Here is a 15,674-nt window from a genome sequence, read left to right as displayed (position 1 = left end):
TGTGTTAATAATTTGTGATCATAAATAATGGCAGTAACATACAAAGTTCTGATTTAACTGTGTTTTCCAAAAGTTTATATATTTCTGATTATCCAAGTGTAATGAGTGACATGGCACATGATGATTTGGTACTTGCTCCCCTGCACCATACATTACAAGTGTAGTGAAACACTCTCATCAGAGACTCCATTCAGCATATTTTGCTCTGAGAATTGTTTCAAAAATTTGCATACAGAAGATGCTAGAGTGGCAAACTTTGGGTACTTCCAGTCCCCTGTGACTTGTGACTAATGTTCTGGAGGTCACATTCTGTTTACAAGACAATGATAGATATGAGGGGATAACTCAAAGAGGGTGGTGGAGGGTATGGCCATACTTTTCAAACAGTTTTTATTATGTCTGCAAATTATTAGCAGTGTGGTGCTACATAACAGAATTTACAATTTTGGAGCATTAAACTCCATATACAATGAAGAGCCAAACAACTGGTACACCTGACTGATATCATGTACGACCCCCGTGAGCATGCAGATATGCTGCAACATGACATGGCAAGGACTTCACTAATGTCTGAGGTACTGATGGAGGGAACAAACACCATGAATCCTGCAGGGCTGTCCATAAATCTGTAAGAGTATGAGAGGGTGGAGATCTCTTCTGAACAGCACGTTGCAAGGCATCCCAGATATGCTCAATAGCATTCATGTCTTGGGAGTGTGGTGGCCAGCAGAAGGGTTTAAACTCAGAAGAGTGTTTCTGGAGCCAATATGTAGCAATTCTAGATGTGTGGGGTGTCACATTGCCCGTCGGAATGCACAATGGGCATGAATGGATGCAGGTGATCCGACAGGATGCTTACGTACGTGTCACCTGTCAGGGACATATCTAGCAATCCTGGATGTGTTGGGTGTCACATTGTCCGTCAGAATTCACAATGGACATGAATGGATGCAGGCGATCTGACAGGACACTTACGTATGTGTCACCTGTCAGGGACGTATCTAGACACATCAGGGGTCCCATATCTGCCAACTGCACGTGCGCTACACCATTACAGAGTCTCCACCAGCTTGAACAGTCCTCTGCTGACATGCAGGGTCCATGGATTCATGAAGTTGTCTTCATACCTGTACATGTCCATTGCCTAATACAATTTGAGATGAGACTCATCCGACCAGGTAAAATGTTTCCAGTCACCAACAGTCCAATGTCAGCGTTGACAGGACCAGGCGAGGTGTAAAGCTTTGTGTCATGCAGTCATTAAGAGTACATGAGTGGGCTCTCAACTTCAAAAGCCCATGTCAATGTTTCATTGAATGGTTCACACACTGACACTTGATGGTCCAGCATTGAAATCTACAGCAATTTCGGGAAGGGTCGCACTTCTGTCATGAATGAATCTCTTTAGTTATGATTGGTCCTGTTCTTGCAGGATCTCTTTCCAGCCGCAGCGATGTCAGAGATCTGCTGTTATACCGGATTCCTGATATTCACAGTACACTCATGAAATGGTCATATGGAAAATTCCCACTTCATCACTACCTTGGAGATACTGTATCCCATGGCAGACTATAACACCACATTCAAACTCACTTAAATCTTGACAACCTGCCATTGTAGCAGCAGTAACTGATCTGACAACTGTGCCAGATACTTGTCATCTTATATAGGCATTGCCAACCGCACTGCTATATTCTGCCTGTTTACAGATCTCTGTATTTGAATACGAATGCCTATACCAGTTTCTGTGGTGCTTCAGTGTATTATGTAATATCCTCAATTTTATTTTAATAATTCTCTTCATATCCTATAAACTCTATAGCATTTATTGGTCGTAGAAATTATATTTCTATACAGTTTGTACACATGGTTTTATCTCATATTAAAAACAGTAAGTTATCAAATGCAACATGGAGCTTCTGTTTCTCATTAGTTCATATATTTCATTTTGAACAATATAATTCCTAAAAAGTTCATTTTAGTCATACTTTTAATTTCAGTTGAGAGCACTATGATAAGGAGTGCCTACTGAATTTACATTATCAACAAATATATGAAGGGAATAACAGTGAAAAAAGGTACAATATGAAATCCAAACTTTAATGAAATAACACTTGATGCACATAAAATAAAATCTATGTATTTCTGCCAGTTTTGAAAATACATGCAGGTGATTACCTGATCCAAGATTCCAAGTAAGAACAACATAACCTTTTATGAAGCTCACAGAAAGATGATCAGATTGAGCATCATGAGAACCATCTTGCCCAACAAAAATCATTAGTGCTATCTGTTCCATGCTTGATGGTTTGAAACGGAATCTTAGTTCCATATTGTGGTGAATAGTTCCTGGTAAAGGGTATGCAGTGTATGATGAAAATCCAGAAACTGACGGAGAGAAAGAAGGCTGACCAATGTCTAAGTCTAGAAAAGTAAGAAACCAACATGGAACATTACGAAAAATACCCTTCTACAATTTGGTGGTTAACTAGTTTATTTTTGTTTTTGGAAATTACAGAATAACATACCATGCTCACAGAAAATTCCATGTTTTCCCAGAGGGCAAAGACAAAGGAAGCCACTACCAGGGAAAATAACACATGTTGCACCAAACTGACAAGGATTTACTTCACAGACTGATTTCTCACAAGCTTTCCCAACATACCTGAAAAACATAGTAATGCATGCAAATACAGGTGGAAGTGAAATTTGAAAAGGAAATATTTTCTCAAGCAGAAAAAAGTGACATAATCACTATGTGCTATACTCATAATAAGAATAATGCATTTGATTTCTTTGAAATCTTACAAAAACTAATCTTCTCTCTTTATAAATCTTAGGAGATGACATTCCTTTGGATTTGTTTTGTAACATAAGAATTTTAACATTTTAGAACATTTATTAGTTTATTATTTATATAAAATAAAGCAAAGGCAACCCACACATTAAGCAGACTGATGTGAGCCACAGAAACTCTCATAACAGAATACAGTGTTAACTAGCTTTTGAGACCTGGATCTTCTTCTGGCAGAAAGTACACACACACACACACACACACACATACATACACACACACACACACACACACACACACACACACACACACACACACACAAAAGACACAGACAACCAAAAGCATGCTACTGTGATGTGGCAATGAGTCTGTGGTAGTGTATGTTTCGGTGTCTGTTTTGTTCTGTGTACTTTCTGCTAGAAGAAGAGCCAGGGCTCAAAAGCTAGTTAATACTGTGCTCGGTTATGGGTGTCTATGCACCACACATCAATCTGCTACATATAAGCGGTTGTGTTTCCTTTATTTCACATACTGTTCTGTTCAAAAGTTTGCCATTTCTTGTGCATTACTGCAAGAGTTTCAAAAATAAACTATGTACCTTACCCTGAAGGACATAAACAGTTCCACTCATCATTATGTTCTACACATGTTCCACCATCATAACAAGGATTTGACAAACATGCAAGTGATGCACATTCAGAAATGCCTGAAGCACTCAATGAGTCATGTAAAATATGACGTGGCATATTATCAACCTAAAAACATAAATACAAGTAAAAAATTAATATTTTTTGTATCATAATTAAATGATACTACATGATAATGACTTTTGGAAAATCAAACATTGTTGTCTAACTACTATCAATCCATTCAGATTAACTTTGCACATTGTAGCTACTGAATAAATTGTGTAGCTCCCTAGTTGCTGCTGCTGATCCCAAACCTGAATAAGAGACTCGAGAAGTCATAAAAAAAGCTGCAAAGGAACTTGAGGGAAGTCTCAATAGCTTTTGTAACTATGAGGCACTTTAGTTCAGTCTCATTACTATATGCAACTTTTAGTAAGATGGAGAAGTTATGTCAGTCAATGGATTCTGTGAGATCGAATCATGTGACAATATCAAAGCTCCCAAAATGTCTGATTTTAGTTATGACATTACACAGTAACTTAAAAATTATAACATTTCTCAAAATGGGGGGCAAGGTTACTCGCGTCCGTGACATACCCTAAGTCACACATGCCTCCTTGGTAGTGCTAAATGAGTAACAACAGGATGAGACCAAACTGCCCGAAAAAGCCTCCCGGTCATAGAATGCAGAGTAAACAGCCAAAAAGTCCTTAGTTCATAGAACTGGACCATCTATTCACATACGCCAACTTAACATCGAAGGAATAAGCAAGTCGAAATGTGACTGTCTATTCAAACTATCGAAAAACCATGCAGTCGATGTCATTGCACTCCAAGAAACACACACAGCAGATGATCAACAGATAAGGAGCAGAGGGAAAATACCAGGATATAAACTAATAGCCTCAAATAACCATCCAAAATACGGTCTTGCAATTTACGTCACGCATAATATGAAAAATTATCAGATAGTTTCAGTGAGCAGCGAAAACGATATTTTCATAATTTCAGCAAAAATTGATAGGGTAACAATAGCCAATGTCAGCAAGCCTCCTGGAGTAAACTGGCCTACTCCTCCTCTACCATCTCAGCATCATCCATCTTTATTCCTGGGCATCTTCAACAGCCATCATTATCTATGGGGATATTGTTTAAACTACAGTAATGAAGAAGCTCTTTGTGAATGGATGGAAACCGAAAATGTGGAAGTAATTTTTGATGCCAAGGATCCACATACCCTTCATTCAGGACATTGGAACAGAGGATATACACCTGATCTGTGCTTCACAACTCAGCTTCACAGCACCCATACCCAGATACGTTGCTTAATACTTGAAGACTTGCCCCACAATCAGCACAGACCTATCATTTTAGAGACTGGAATATGTGTAATCCTTGTGCAGTCTGAAAACATTATGGAATTTCAAGAAAGCTAACTGAACTGAATTCAGAAAACAAACAGATAACAATATCAGATGGATCAAGCCAATGCACAGTAACTACAGTCAATTTATAGGTATAATTAAAGGAGCAGCCAGATGATTTATCCCTAGAGGCTATCGTAAAGAATATACACCTGGCTAGAATGAGGACAGTGAAAAATTGCTTGAAGAACTGTTAGCAAAGCTACAGATCTTCTGCAGTCACTTGATGAGAATAGGAAGAAGATCTGGCATGAAGCCATAGAATCATTCGACGACACACATTCAAGTCCTAAAGCTTGATCTGTTATCCGAAAACTGGATGCAACAAACTCAGCACCGGTGAAACCTAAAACTGTCATCAAGCTGAATGATTTTGCCAATCATTTAATCTCAAATTCCAAGAGCTCAAAGGATAAGCAGACAAGAAGGGAAATCAAAACCCAGTTCAACACCAAGAAAAGAGCACCCCCAAATTACTCTTAATTTTCCAATCCATTCAATGAAGAGGAATTAAGAGATGCCATCAGAAACATGAAAGTTGGGAAGGCAGTTGGATTTGATGGGATGTACCCTGAATTTCTCACACACTGTGGACCAGCAACTATCAGATAGCTTTCTAGCTTCTTCTCAGACATTCCTTCCACTGGAAATCTCCCATCATTATTCAAGAAAACCGAGCTAATAGCAATCCTTAAACTGAACAAAGACCCAATAAAAGTAGAAAGTTACCGCCCACTAGCCGTGTTAAGTGTTACTTACAAACTACTTCAATGACTCATCTACAACAGGATCTGTGAAACAATTAATAAACAAATACCCATAGAACAAGCTGGATTCAGGCCTGGTAGAAGCTGTAATGACCAAGTGTTTGCATTAACAACCCATACTGAAAATGGATATGAGAAGAAATGCGTAAGCAAAGCTGCTTTCTTGGATCTATCCGCCGCCTATGACACCGTAAGGCGAGAAGGCCTTCTCTTAAAATTTGTGACCATCATTCAGTGTCGGAGACTCACAAACCTACTTAGCGGCATGTTAAGCAACAGACTTGCCCAGCTGTACTCTGATAATGACAGAAGCAAAGTCTTCCAATTATGTGACGGACTACCTCAAGGATCTGTATTGGCCCATCTCCTTTTCAACTTATACACTTATGGCTTGCCAGCCACAACCGCAAGGAAATTCATATATGCTGATGACATCTGTTTGGTAACCCAGAGCTCCAGTTACACCACTGCTGAAAGCACATTAACTGCCGACATGGAAATCCTGGACACGTACTTCAGGAAATGGTGCCTCCGCCTAAACCCTCAGAAAACTGTTACTTCAGCATTCCACCTATGGAACAGACACTCTGACCATAAACCAGAAGTTAAACTCTGAGAACAAACCTTACAGTACTGCAGCACTCCGAAGCACCTAAATTTCTGACAACATATCTCTGACGTGGCCGCAAAGGTGAAGACCCTGTAATAATATCATTCAGAAGCTTGTTGGTACCTCCTGGAGTTGCTATGCTCAAACCCTAAGATCAACTGCTTCGGCACTATCATACTCTGTCACTGAATACTGTTGCCCAACTTGGATGAACGGTGCTTGCTGCAGCAAGATAGATATGCAACTCAACCAGACAATGCGACTTATCACAGGCTACATACGTAGCGCTCAAACTGCATGGCTACCAGTTTTAAGTAACATCCAACCTCTGGCTCTACAAAGATCAGATGCTCTCCTGAAGATCTGGAGAAACATTCAGAAGAACCCTAAGCTACCCGTACACAGCAATATATTAATAGGAGAACATCAGTGTCTGAAGTCAAGAAAACCACCTTGGTGAACTGCGCAACATCTTGAAGCCTCTGACTTTAACATCAACAAAGTATGGAGAAGTCAACGGGAAGAATCATCAGTGTTCTACGGTCATCTGGTTGAAAAGCCTTCCATGCGAGTTCCATGTTTCACACTCCCCAGATGCCAGGGGAGATCTATCAACCGTGTCCGAACAGGACAGGGGAACTGTGGATATCTAAAGCACAAAATAGGGCTGGACAACATCTCCAGATTGTGACTGTGGAGCTGCCCTGCAAACAATAAATCACATTGTTGGTAAATGCCCAAAACGAGCCTTCAGGGGGTGAATAAATGACATCCATCATGCATCACCTGAACAGCTCAACTGGATCAACAGATTGGACTTTGAAAGCTAAGAACTTGTGTAATGTGTACAAAATTTAGTATAATACTTTGGACATTTGATTCTGTACCTGTATTTTGCTTGTCATTTCTTACACTGTATACTCTTAAAATTATGTATTTGATCCAAGCTCTGTATCATCATACGATAAATAAAATTTCTCAAAATTGGGAAATGAAAACAACTAGTGGATGAAATTGACAGTCAAATTATGTCAATATAAGAAACTCTGTACAGAGACTAAATAAATTTTGAACTCAGAAATTATATGAGCTATAGAGGAATGCTAGGAACATCCACTTCCAATGAAATGCCCCAATGTGGCACAGCATTTGCAGTTGTGAGAAATATTACAAATTCATTTGCTATATTTCATATATATGACAGAAAAATTTCAATTCTCTCTATCAAGTAAGGGAACAGGTCACACATGTCAATTAAAGTGCACAACCCCACAAAACATCTATAACTGAAAGGATTTAAAAAAAATAGATGACTTCTAGAATCACTGGCAGAAGTTAAAAATACAATTACAGCACACTGCGTCAAACTATTGCTGGAGATTTCAGTGCACAAACTGGTATACAAAAAATTTAAGTGAACAGAGGGATTATACTCTTTGCCTACAAGAACAAACAGAAGAAGTGAAAGGTTAACTGACTTAGGTCAAATGTTTCATCTGACGGCAATGTCAACACACTTACTGCCTCCCCAGAAAGAAGAAAATATGAATATCTCCAACAAATGAAAGCACAATGAGAGCAGATCCAGCTAGCAGCCACTGCAGAAGTTCTTGGTAGTGGGTGAAGGTGCATGAATCCAGTAACTTTACTGACTGTATTGCTAGGTGTGCATGTTTTTGTTGCCTATGGAAATGATGCTAAGTACTCCTGTCATGTACTTCACAATGGTGTACAAACTGTATGTGTATATGTAGAAACATCAGACAAAATTTCAAACTGAACAGCTGACAATTACCACAGAAAAACAAAATGAAAGTATTGAAAAAGAAATTACCTGTTTGGATAAGTAGATATATGTAATAAGCGTCTGAGCATAACAAATCCAAAATGAAAACCCCTAGAACAATAAGATTTAGCCCTAAAGTCCTTAAACGTGTATCGTATAATTCTTTTCTAATTTACTTTCCTAAATATCACTTGATTCTCATAACTTACAAAAAACCAATATGACATGAGTCTCAAAACCTTGGCACTCTGCAATGAAAAATAAAGCACAGATGCGGAAATGACACCTATGACAGAATTTGTAGAAGAAAGAGTTGAAACATAGCTATTGTGGAAATCTCACAATTCGAAATCAAATGGCAAGAATTCCTCAAGATTCAAAAAACATTCATCTAAAATCACCAATACATAAAAATGTAAATATAAACACTGTGGACTAATGGAAATTGTCCAGTACTTTTCAAGAAATAACGCCAGAACTTTCTATCAGAAATTTAAAGAGAAACTTCAAAATTATCAGTCTTACAGTTCATGCTTGAGGAGTTCAAAATAAAAAATAAAGAGCTTCAAGCTGTTCCATCCTACTTTCAATACGTATCAAGTCCAAATTTTCACTTCATAGTTGAGAAATTCATCCCAAATATGATCTAACAATATGTGACTGACATAACATCTAAAGTTAATTTTTTGCAGGATTTAAGATCAAGCCAGGGGTAAGAAGGGGAGATGGCTTATCCCCAGTAATGTTTAACTGAGTTTTATATAAACTGATTAGAAAATGGAAAAAATAAAACTAAGGACATAAGTATTGGTTGATGTCTCCAAAAGTATCTTGACTGCCTGATAATTGATGATGAAATTGCAATCCTCTCCAATAATGGATCAGAAACAATCCTGTCTCAAGGGAAACGTCAAGTAGTTGAGACAAAAACCGTCATAATTATGCCTTTCAGTCCAGTCCATAACCTGAACAATTTGTTTGTTTTCTAATGATTTCCAGCTACCCTCTGTTACTAAATGACTTTCACTTTCAACGTCCATGTTTGTCTCATTGCCATAAACGAAAACTGGTAATACACAATGTAAGGTTTCCTTTACAAAGGCATAGGCAGCTTAGTTCTTAAAATACAGTTGAGTTTATTAAAAGCATTCAAAGCCCTTTTTACTGTAAGCCTTTCATCTATTTCTTTCACTGCAAATCCAGTTACTGTCTACAAATGCTCTATATACAAAAAAAAGCCTCATCTACTGTTTGTATAACATCGTCGTTAATTTTTAATTTTCTTTTCATTGTGTTGCTTATATATTATACACATCTTAGTTTAATTGATTTTTAGACCTACTTTCAAAGTGCTATATTAACCCTTTTAGTGCCAAATACGATCTGATCGTGATCCAGATTTTCGGCGAAAAATGCCAGTAACAATCTGATCGTGATGCCTTTCTCATTCGCTAGGAAATACTAACAACTTTGCCTTCAAGTGCGGAAAAAATGAATGAGAAAGGCATCACGATCAGATAGTTACTGGCATTTTTCGCCGAAAATCTGGATCACGATCAGATCGTATTTGGCACTAAAAGGGTTAAGTTCTTCCTTTTATTATAAAAGGTCATCAGCAATGGAAGCAAACAGAACAAAGTCAAAATCAAAACAGCAATGGTGCACAATTGTTCCAAAAACACATATTCTTCTCTTGTTATCATCATACAGGACTGCTAAAAACAAATTTGGTGGTATGGAAAGTTCTTGCCTGACTGCTCTCTTTAATAGAAAGTGTTGCATTGACAATTGTATACCGGCGTGCAAAACTTACGGATGAAAGTAACTTTCGTATGATGTATCACTACCAATAAACATAGCTGGATGAAACTTGAGCGATACACAGAAAGCACTGCTACGTATAGCACAGAAGATAACTGAAAGAAATACACAATGAGACGAACAGAAATGACACTTTTATTCAAAGACAATAATTACACAGAAATCACAATTCGTTATGGCCCATTGGTTATTACAAAAGTAGGACCATGGTTCTTAATAGAGTTTATGATTACCAAGGATGGCAATGAACGCTCTGTGGTCAACATACCCTCATATAGTGAGAGGTAGGAACATGCAATGCACCCAGAACATAGTCGAACATGATCGTTTTGGTGTCCAGGTGTTATGGTGTAGGTATGCATAATGTTACATGGGTGTACTGACCTCTATGTCTTTGAACATGGTACAATCACCATGACATGTTACTATGCCATTGTACTTCTTCATCAAGTGGATCTTTTCAAGGGAGTGTAGGCCTGGATTTCATTTTTATAGATGACTATGTGCAAACACGTCAAACAGAGCAAGTGGAGGAGCGCTAAGAATGAGAGGATATTTTGTGAATGGTACGACCTGCCCTTTCTCCCAACTAAAATCTCGTTGGTGCATTGGGCATTCGTACTGCAGCACATCCACATGCACCAACAATGTTACAGCAGTCGTCAACCATGCTGGTGGAGGAATGCAGTGCCCTACCACAAGAACATCAACCTTCTGGTCAGCATGGTGGCATATTTCAGAGCATGCATTACCATCCGTGGTGATTACATCATATTAAGAGCCATGGCTGTCCTTTCGAAACGTCCAGGGGACAATCATAATGACAGTGACTTCAACGTAATTACTGTCTTTGAATAAAAGTGTCACTTCTGCTCATCTTGTTACATATTTTTTTCAGTTACCTTCTTGCTATACTGCAGCAACTATGTCTATGGTTGGTCCAAATTAGATCTTGCATGGCAGTGACACACAAAGTGAAAGTTAGTTCCACCATTATGTTTTGAACACAGTGTATTCTTTAGTATATTAGCATAAGGTAAAGCAATATCTTGTTATTCATGTGCTGTTTACACAGATTTTCATGTTCAAGACTTCTTGATAGTGATACATAAAAAGACTGAAAATTAATCAAACGAAAACACAGTTTTGAGTGTCAATTAAAATAGTGAATAATTTTCATTGACTGAAACTGAATTTTGTTTTACATTGTTAAAAAATTTTGACACTGTATTGTACAAAAGAAAGGTCAAGGTTAAGATTCTGAGATGATAGACTTTACCAAAGTTTTCACACTGCCTGAGAAAAATCCCATTATTTATTTCTAATGTAACTAAATCAACAAATAAGGTTTTGTAGAATATGATAAATTGTTCTAAATATATAATAGGAAATCTCAGGCACAAAAATTTCAAATTATTTGAATAAAGAGTCCCTTTCTATATAATTAAAGATTAGTGGTGAAGAATTGAGTACCATAAGGCCATGCATGCAACCGATGAATCCAGTTTTCATCTGAACTTCACTGAGATCAGAAAATTCTGCAGGGAATCCTCCTAAGTACAATACATTCACTGTTCTGCCAATCTGAGAAGTTGCAGCTATCTGTTCTCCACTCATGGCAAGTGAATCATTAATTCGTAAGTATGCATTGCAGTGCTGAGGAACAATGCTGTAAGGTAGTAATTCAAGCCTGAAAATAATTTTGTTCCTTTAAAGACTTATAAAATTTCATTTTTCATAGGCTGTTCAAATAATTTACTTGACAACATCATCAATACATTTAAAACTTATTAAGTAAATAGAAAAATAAATGTAAGTGCTTAAGAACAAACACACTGAATCATAACCAGTGATGTTGATTAAGTTATATACGGATCAGTTATTTCCATTTTTATTGTAATACCTTCTAAAAAGACTGAGTAACACTATAAATGCAACAGACAGAAAACTAGTACTTACTAAATACTAGAACAGAAGTGATAAATGTCAGACAGACAAGCATGTAAATAATGGAGAAAAAGTAAACATCCTACTTTAAGGATTTTTTTAAAATACATGAAATAGGAAAACAATGGGTATCACCATAAATGTTAGGATGAACAAGATATTCTTCCACATTTTGTATCATTATAAAGATAATACACAGAAAGTGACAAGTCATTGTCCATTCTCATTTCTTGGGTTGACAGATAAAAAGACAAAGAGCGTGGGGGGGGGGGGGGGGCAGAGAAAGAGAGTGTTGCAGGTGGGGGGGGGGGGGGGGGGGATTACAGTCAAACTGGAAGTACAATATCAGAACAGAGGATAGATAAGGTGGAGAATGACAAGAAAGAAAAGTGCAATAAGAGAGGAACAAGTCTGTAAGGGAGTGAGTGTTAAATACTCTGTTGAGTTCTTGGTGTTGAAGTGAGCAGCATGTAAGTCTGTGGTTGATGGCAGTAATTAATGTGGCTATACAACAGGTTAGTTGCCATACTCAGCTAAAATGCTTCCCTTAAATAGCTGTTCTACATATTCCATCCACTTTTCATCCTATTCTTTTCTGCTCAGTACTGGCTTCCCATCAGAGCTTTTGGAATTCTTGGAGTTGCTTATTTTTTCTCTCATGAATTTTCTTATCTAGAGGGCAAAATAACTAACAATGGCCACAGTACATTGAGGGTATAAAAGGGTATAAAATGCAGATTGGCTATAACAAGGAAAGAATTTCTGTGAAAGAGAAATTTGTTAACATCTAATGTAAACTTAAGTATTAATAAGTATTTATATTGAGTGTAGCTTTGAATGGAGTGCAGAAGTGAAATGTGGATGATAAGCAGTTCAGATATGAAAAGAATAGAAGCTTTTGAAATACACTGCTATGGAAGAATACTGAAGATTAGATGGATAGATCAATGAACTAATGAGGAGGTACTAAATCAAATTGGGAAAACGGAAATTTACAACACAACTTGATTAAAGGAAGTGATCACTTGACAGGATATGTCCTGAGGCAGGCGTCAAGGAACTCAAAGTGGCAGAACAGGGTGGACACAATCACCTCTGATTTTGTCAGGACATAACCATAACATGTATACAGCTAATAATAAGAAATTACTGCAGTCAAGGCATGCAGCCAGAACAACATTCTAACTTTCTTTGATTCTAAATGGAGATCAACAGCTGAAGCTCTCAATTGTGTGTTCTTGGGCGGTAAAACAAAATTCTTGGTCACAAATGCAAACCACCTCATTCTATTCCCTTGTTTATTCTAGAGATGAAATGAAATTCTCTACATACAACAAGCTAAAATGTAATGCAATTGTTGTTGTGGTCTTCAGTCCTGAGACTGGTTTGATGCAGCTCTCCATGCTACTCTATCCTGTGCAAGCTTCTTCATCTCCCAGTACCTACTGCAACCTACATCCTTCTGTATCTGTTTAGTGTGTTCATCTCTTGGTCTCCCTCTATGATTTTTACCCTCCACACTGCCCTCCAATACTAAATTGGTGATCCATTGATGCCTCAGAACATGTCCTACCAACCGATCCCTTCTTCTAGTCAAGTTGTGCCACAAACTTCTCTTCTCTCCAATCCTATTCAATACCTCCTCATTAGTTATATGATCTACCCATCTAATCTTCATCATTCTTCTGTAGCACCACATTTCGAAAGCTTCTATTCTCTTCTTGTACAAACTAGTTATCATCCACGTTCCACTTCCATACATGGCTACACTCCATACAAATACTTTCAGAAACGACTTCCTGACACTTAAATCTATACTCGATGTTAACAAATTTCTCTTCTTCAGAAATGCTTTCCTTGCCATTGCCAGTCTACATTTTATATCTTCTCTACTTCGACCATCATCAGTTATTTTGCTCCCCAAATAGCAAAACTCCTTTACTACTTTAAGTGTCTCATTTCCTAATCTAATTCCCTCAGCATCACCTGACTTAGTTCAACTACATTCCATTATCCTCGTTTTGCTTTTGTTGATGTTCATCTTATATCCTCCTTTCAAGACACTATCCATTCCGTTCAACTCCTCTTCTAAGTCCTTTGCTGTCTCTGACAGAATTACAATGGCATCGGCGAACCTCAAAGTTTTTATTTCTTCTCTATGGATTTTAATACCTACTCCGAATTTTTCTTTTGTTTCCTTCACTGCTTGCTCAATATACAGATTGAATAACATCGGGGAGAGGCTACAACCCTGTCTCACTCCCTTCCCAACCACTGCTTCCCTTTCATGTCCCTCGACTGTTATAACTGCCATCTGGTTTCTGTACAAATTGTAAATAGCTTTTCGCTCCCTGTATTTTACCCCTGCCACCTTTAGAATTTGAAAGAGAGTATTCCAGTCAACATTGTCAAAAGCTTTCTCTAAGTCTACAAATGCTAGAAACGTAGGTTTGCCTTTCCTTAATCTAGCTTCTAAGATAAGTCGTAGGGTCAGTATTGCCTCACGTGTTTCAATATTTCTATGGAATCTAAACTGATCTTTCCCGAGGTCGGCTTCTACCAGTTTTTCCATTCGTCTGTAAAGAATTCGTGTTAGTATTCTGCAGCTGTGATGTAATGCAATTATCATTGCTAAATAATTATTTCTGCACGAAGACACATAAAGTGAGATATTGGGGGAGAGGGGTCCAGATTAAATTTAACAAGCTATCTGACCACTCCAGAATTACATAACCTTTCACTCTCCACCAGAATGTGCCCTGTTTTGAATCTTCTTCGTAGATTAAAACTGTATGCCCCATAAGCTGTGGCTACATCAATCCTTGACATCATCACTTCATCCACAATTGGTAATCCAGCAATGTCTGCAACACAGCTTCAGAGAAGCTCGAAAAGTGGAACACAGGTACTGGCAAAATTCAAACTGTGAAGGTGAGTAAAGAGCTGTACCTGGATACCTCAGTCACTAAAGGCTTCAGTCTTAAAAGGTTAGGTTCCAAGTCTGAATCCCAGCATGCTATACGGTTTTAATCCAGCAGAAAATTACAAAACAGTGTACATTCCACTGCAGAGTGCAATTCATTCTGGGAACAAACCCTAGGCTGTGACGAGACAATTTCTCTGCAATATATTTTCTTCCAGCAAGATATACAGGAAAGCTCCTTTGAATTTTGGAAAGTAGAAGAAAGACAGTTGCAGAAGTGAAGTTCTGTGGGAAGGTCAAAACTCAGCCAGTAAGATCACTGCACATGATGAAATGCAAGGTTCTCAGTTCAAATACCAGTCCAGCACACAGTTTTAATTTATCATGAAAAATCCAAACAATTTTAGAAGACAAGAACGATTTCATCTGCCACAGCCTATACAAATATGAACCCTATGAGCTATTGTTCAAATACGGTATTGCAGATTCCTTGTCCTAGGAGAGTAGAATGTGTAGTATGTAGTTTATTCATCTCATAACGTACAGTTACAAATCAAAGATTTTTGTACTGGAGACACGTCAGCTTATTATTTTATAAAAATAAGGTTACAATAGTTAACATAGTACAGCAGGCATTTCTGCATTTTTACACATGAACAACTTAACAAGAACTTGTATAATACTTACGCTCATTTTGCAGCTTGGAATAAAATTTATACAATATATTAACAATTTATTACACAATACATACTCTTTATTGTTTCTGTTCTTTTCAAATTGCCATACTGTCCTGCATGAGTTCTTTAATGGAATAATAACATTTTTCCACTATTGTATTAAATACCAATCTGTTTAGTGGGTCAAAATCCATATTTAAAAGATTTATGTTATTTAATTTATTGGAAATTTTTAATCCCATGTACAATGGTGTTTGAGTGTAGAGTTTTAACTTATGAGAGAAAAGTTTGAAGCT

General features: G+C 37.6%; 1 protein-coding gene across 1 annotated transcript in view; it reads right to left on the bottom strand.

Annotated features, from left to right (window-relative positions):
• The window catches only part of LOC124613377 (protein eyes shut), a 260,127-nt gene that overhangs the window by 98,721 nt on the left and 145,732 nt on the right, over window positions 1-15,674 (bottom strand). The window contains exons 10-13 of the mRNA XM_047142078.1: window positions 11,305-11,521; window positions 3,398-3,549; window positions 2,529-2,665; window positions 2,179-2,424 (exon numbers count right to left, since the gene is read on the bottom strand). Of these exons, the coding sequence (XP_046998034.1) occupies window positions 2,179-2,424; window positions 2,529-2,665; window positions 3,398-3,549; window positions 11,305-11,521 (752 nt within the window). The remainder of the gene's footprint in view (window positions 1-2,178; window positions 2,425-2,528; window positions 2,666-3,397; window positions 3,550-11,304; window positions 11,522-15,674) is intronic.

Source organism: Schistocerca americana, chromosome 4 (genome assembly GCF_021461395.2).
Source record: "Schistocerca americana isolate TAMUIC-IGC-003095 chromosome 4, iqSchAmer2.1, whole genome shotgun sequence".
Lineage (NCBI taxonomy): Eukaryota > Metazoa > Arthropoda > Insecta > Orthoptera > Acrididae > Schistocerca > Schistocerca americana.
The sequence above is the reverse complement of the archived record's forward strand: the minus strand, read 5'-3'. Positions and strand labels throughout refer to the sequence as shown.